General features: G+C 37.7%; 1 protein-coding gene across 1 annotated transcript in view; it reads left to right on the top strand.

Annotated features, from left to right (window-relative positions):
- The window catches only part of VPS45 (vacuolar protein sorting 45 homolog), an 80,369-nt gene that overhangs the window by 22,991 nt on the left and 51,378 nt on the right, over positions 1–6,000 (top strand). The window contains exons 10-11 of the mRNA XM_037744871.1: positions 4,798–4,956; positions 5,159–5,266. Of these exons, the coding sequence (XP_037600799.1) occupies positions 4,798–4,956; positions 5,159–5,266 (267 nt within the window). The remainder of the gene's footprint in view (positions 1–4,797; positions 4,957–5,158; positions 5,267–6,000) is intronic.

Here is a 6,000-nt window from a genome sequence, read left to right as displayed (position 1 = left end):
AGACGGGGTTTCACCATGTTGACCAGGATGGTCTCGATCTCTTGACCTCATGATCCACCCGCCTCGGCCTCCCAAAGTGCTGGGATTACAGGCTTGAGCCACCGCGCCCGGCCTCACTCATTGTTATAATGTGACAGTGTAGTTTTCTCTCTAATAGTCACAAGGCTGAGGGAAAATATAATAAGAGAAACCAAAAAATTATATAATTCAGTTATATTTCCAACAGATAAATACTACCATGTAGCATATACCTGCTTTGTAATTAGAAGCCTCTCTGATTCCTTTTCCTCCTCTTCTTTGGTTAGTGCCCTGAAATCTCAGTGTAATGTATGCCACTATCAACCAAGTTGATGAGTCAAGTAGCCATGAGGGAAATCCTTCAAAATGAAGTCAAAGGATAACATGGGATCAAAGCAGACAAAAAGGTCCTGCTTTTCCAAGGACTGATATAGCTGAAAGAAAAGAAAGAACTCAGCTTGTACCTAAAGGTTCTTTTCATGAGAGAATAGATACGTCTAGCTAGAACATGGACCTGAGCCATGAGTTGGGTCCTAAAGGCTCAAAAGTAGGCAAAATAGTTCTCAAATTAAGCCTGGTCAGATCTGAGCCAAGTCCTCAATGAAGAACTAAGAGGCAAGCCAGGCAATCTAAATACCAGTACCAAGTCTCAAGGAATAGAAGTGAATTTTTTGTGATTGATGCATAATAATTGAACGGATTTATGGAATACAGTGTAATGTTTCAATACATGTATACATTGTGTAATGATCAAATCAGGATAATTAGCATATCCATCACCTTAAACATTTGTCATTTCATTGCAATAAGAACATTTAAAAACCTCTCTTCTAGCTGTTTTGACATAGATAATACATTACTGTTAACTCTATTCATCCTACTGTGCAATAGAACACCAGAACATGTTTCTGCTATCTAACTGTAGCTTTGTACTCATTAACCAATTTCTTTTTATTTTTTTTAAAGACCGGGTTTCACCATATTGGTCAGGCTGGTCTTGAACTCCGGACCTCAGGTGATCCACCCGCCTTGGCCTCCAAAGTGCTTGGGTTACAGGCATGAGCCACCACGCCCAGCTGCATTAACCAATTTCTAACCTCCTGTCCTCTTGTAACTGCTGTTCTACTCTCTACTTCTATGAAATTCCACATGTGAGTAAGATCATGCAGTATGTGTCCTTCTGTGTCTGGCTTATCTCACTTAATGTAAGTCCTCCAGGTTAATCTGTTTTGCCACAAATGACAGGATTTTATTCTATTTCATGGCTGAATCGTAAATATTTCATTTTATATATGCTGCATTTTATTTTATTTTCCCTTTCTTTCTTTCTTTCTTTCTTTTTTTTTGACAGGGTCTGGCTCTAATGCCCAGGCTGAAGTGCAGTGGTGCCATCTTGGCTCACTGCAACTTTTGCCTCCCAGACTCAAGCTATCCTCCCACCTCGGCCTCCCCAGTAGCTGGGACTACAGGCATACACCACCATGCCCGGCTAATTTTTGTATTTTTGTAGAAATGGAGTTTCACCGTGTTGCCCTGGGTGGTCCCCAGCTCCTGAGCTCAAGCTGTCCTCCTGCCTCAGCCTCCCTAAGTGCTAGGATTACAGACGTGAGCCGCCGTGCCTGACCTAAATACTGCATTTTCTTGATCCATTCATCTGTTGATGGACATTTAGGTTGACTTCATATCTTTTCTATTTTGAATAGCACTGCAGTAAACAGGAGTGCAGATATCTCTTCAACATACTGATTTCATTTCCTTTGGATATATACCAAGTAGTTGGATTGCTAAATCATATAGTAGTTTTATTTTTAATTTTTTTAGGAACCTTCATACTGTTTTCCATAATGGCTGTACTAATTTACATTCCCACCAGTTGTGTGTAAGGGTTCCCACTTCTCCACATCATCACCAACACTTACTGTCTCTAGTAAGAAACAGCCAAGAGTCAAAATCCAAGTGAAGGTAACTAGAAAAGGGCAGACTGATTACTGCAATAGTCTTTGACTGTCATACCAGTTTTGTGAGTTTATACTTACTTGGATTTCTCAGATTTGCTTAACAGTACAGAGATAGATTAGCCAGAAAAGGTGATAAGAGAATGACTGCAAGGGCAGGAGATGAGACATTATGCCTTTAAGAAAAGTGACAACAGAAATCCCAAATGGGGTTTCTTTTCTTTTTAAAATTAAAAAAAAAATTTATTTATTTGTTTTTTTGAGACAGAGTCTCACTCTGTTGCCCAGGCTGTAGTGCAATGGCATGATCTCAGCTCACTGTAACCTCCACCTCCTGAGGTTCTCCTGCCTCAGCCTCCTGAATAGCTGAGACTACAGGCGCCTGCCACCACACCCTGCTAATTTTTTGTATTTTTAGTAGAAACCGAGTTTCAACATGTTGGCCAGGCTGGCCTCAAACTCCTGACCTCAAGTAATCCACCCACCTCGGCCTCCCAAAGTGCCCAACACTTTGTTACGGGTGTGAGCCACTGCGCCTGACCCCAAATGGGATTTCTTAATGTTTTCAACTTATGCTGTTGATTGAGATAAATAAATAATTGTACCTGAAATTTCTTCATATTATAGTAGAAAATAGTGGAACATTTGAACAGATAGTCTAAATGGACTGTATTCCATGGCTGCTCAAGGGGAAAGATACCATGAAAGGAAAAAAAAATAAGAAAAATCGTTTGAATTTGGGATCGAAATCTACAGAAGAGAAGTTTCTCCCTTTTTGATCCCTAAGGATGATGATAGTGAAATATTAACCCAAAAAATCAGCAATAGAAATCCCTCTCAGAGAACTCTGTACTTGAAAGCTACCTGGGAGGTTTCCCATTGTCATCATAGTCCCTAGTCAGTGTGAACAGAAGAGCTCTTAGACATTGGACATGGTTGTTGTGAAAAGAGATAATGTACATGAAAGCATCTTGTAAGTTGTATTCATACAGTTGATAGTTACGTGCTCAGAATTCAGTGCCCTCCAAGGCTCTGCCAGCGTTTCGACCTGATTTCTTCATCTGATTTCCGTATTTATGTTGATAGTGCCACTGCTCTCAGTCTCTCATACTGGTTCCAATACTTATTGATTCTTCAGGACCTTTGGCAAATGTCAAGTCCTTTATGAAGTCTTTCCTGATTTCTCAACAACCAGGTATACTTTCTCTTCCCTTCTCTCCCCTTCCTCTATTACACTAATTTCCAGCTTTTGCTTTTTGCTTTCTTTTGTTTTTTGCATAAATATGTCTCTGTTACAACACTGCATATTTGTTCCTGAAAAACCTCACATTCTATAAAAACATGCACTAAAAAAAGGGTTATGAGAATATAGGGTTATAAGCAGACCACTTAAAATCTGTATAACTATAAAAAGAAATGTTAAAATTCGCATAATTTTGTTATCAAAGCCCTAATAAAAATAGTAACAGTTATAATAAAAATACTAACATGGTAGAGACCAGCATTTACACCTAGAAATAGAGCCAGTCCATCCTCTGCAGCCTTTTTTCTGGGGCTCATGTTTTCTTCGTTATAAGGTCTTGAAAGTATTCACTTCTCATAAAGACTACTTTTTCAAAATTAAAAACACCATATGGAGATAGCTTTCTTCATCAATAGGTGTTTGATTGTTATTTTGTTTTGTTTTGTTTTTTTACACAGTGCAATATATTTGCATCCTTTTTATTTGCACTTGCCCTTCCCCCAGAGAGCTTAACACAGTGGAAAGTGCACCAGTTCTTGAAGCTATAAAACCAGATACTTCTTGCAGAACACACTTCTGTAGGATTTTCATCTTTTTTTCAAAAGATATTGTAAGGCTTCCCCTTTAACCATAAGAAAGCCTATCCATTCTGGAAAAATTACCTGTGAACCAGTATGCCTTCTGTGTTAAACTGATACCATTTCCATATTTAGCAATCTCACAGAACTAAAGTACATTCAAGAAACATGTTTATAGCAGAATAAATTATATTACTTTGATCATCCTTCACCCCATTGACTGTGAACTCACTGGAGACAGGAATTGTTTTTAATTTATCTGTGTTCCCGCAAGAGTACCTGACATACTGCCTTATGGGGACTCAAAAAGTGTTTGTTGGCTTGAATTACATTATTGTTCTGCTGCATAATAAATATAAATCTGTACTATATGGAAGGTACTGAATATGAGGATTAAAAAATGTAAACCTGGTTTCTCCTCGCTCCCTTTTCTATTGGTACCCACCTCTTAAAATCATTAAGTACTCAATTTAGAGATCACATGTTGTTACATACTCATCTCTGTCAACCATGTTGAGACATATTCTGATTCTTCTTAGAGATTAAGCCCAGTCTGTAAAATTCTACCAACTTGTCTCCATTTCACTGTCAATCATTAATACTAAGAGAAAGCAGTAGTGTTTGCAAATTAACTAGTCAATTTTGTTGTGCTATATTGATTGAAGTGGTGGAAATAGCAAGTGTTTCTTCTTTCAGCAAGGAAATTACAACTTCAGCTATTGGAAAAGAAAAGTGGAGCTATCCATTATTAAATTCATTTTTCTCCTAAAGCAATTACAATGGAAATGTATTTCCTTATTTAATTCTTATCTTGGACAAAAGGCATTTAATTTTCTATAGTTGAGACTATTGCTAAATATCTATGACTTATAATTGTCATAGTAGTAATCTCAGTCATCAACTCAGATGTATCACTACCATTCAATAATTATTAGATCTAAGGCATTGTACAACAGATCACTGAAGTGAAAGGGAGATAAATATAAGTTCTATCTCTCTTCAGAATGTAAAAAGGCTTCTTCAGAACCCCAAAGTGACAGAGTTTGATGCCGCCCGCCTGGTGATGCTTTACGCTTTACATTATGAGCGACACAGCAGCAATAGCCTGCCAGGACTAATGATGGACCTCAGGAATAAAGGTGTTTCTGAGAAGTATCGAAAGGTAATCATTTTCCGTATTAGCCCACCAAACAGGAATGAACTCTGTTATTATATTCTTAGCTCTAACAAATGATAGATCATACTATTTTTATTTACAGAAATGTATCACTCTGTCTTTTCATTTTTGTTTCTTTAATGAAATAATTTTCTTACGAAATGAGCTTCCTGATAAGCAATCAAAATTTGCTTCTCTTTTTTAATAGCTCGTGTCTGCAGTTGTTGAATATGGTGGTAAAAGAGTCAGAGGAAGCGACCTCTTCAGCCCCAAAGATGCTGTGGCTATCACCAAACAGTTCCTCAAAGGACTGAAGGTATAGACATCTCTGTGCTCTCCTACGTGAGAACAGTTGAAGCCCCGGAGGCTGAGAGTGAATGAATATGATTTTCAAAGTACCTTGAGGATTGCTGCTGATTTAGTACTATGTCACTTAAATGAAATTAAAACTGACATCCTCTTGAAAGCTTTTTCTCTTAGTGCTTTCTGTATTAGAGCTGTATCAGCATTGGACCAAATAGCTGAGCAGGAAATAACTGAAGTATTTCCAGGAAATACTCAAGAAGGAAAAGACAAACAGTTCTGTTAGTCACAGATATATTACTCCATTTGTTTATAATTAAAGATTTGTTAGGTAGTTTCTTTTTGAAGGAAATTAAAAATGAAGCAAACATTTGATCTATTAAAAATGCTAACTTGTTTTCTTGAAATACTCAAGAATTAGTTCTACTCTCCTGGCCTTTCTTAGGTTTCCTGAAGTTTTTCTGTTTTCCTGGGTGTTTCCAATCTTTTCTCTTTAAATATCCATGATCCTTTTATTTGCTCTACCTATCGTTCAACATTTTCACAAAAGAGTGAGAGGCAATGAAGACACAATAAAGGATTTAAGCAATTCTTTATTTATTTATTTATTTATTTTTTTTTTGAGACGGAGTTTCGCTCTTGTTACCCGGGCTGGAGTGCAATGACGCGATCTCGGCTCACCACAACCTCCACCTCCTGGGTTCAGGCAATTCTCCTGCCTCAGCCTCCTGAGTAGCTGGGATTACA

This window comes from Cebus imitator, unplaced genomic scaffold (assembly GCF_001604975.1).
Source record: "Cebus imitator isolate Cc_AM_T3 unplaced genomic scaffold, Cebus_imitator-1.0 Scaffold188, whole genome shotgun sequence".
NCBI classification, from domain to species: domain Eukaryota; kingdom Metazoa; phylum Chordata; class Mammalia; order Primates; family Cebidae; genus Cebus; species Cebus imitator.
Note: the sequence above shows the minus strand (reverse complement) of the source record. Positions and strands in the feature narration are given on the sequence as shown.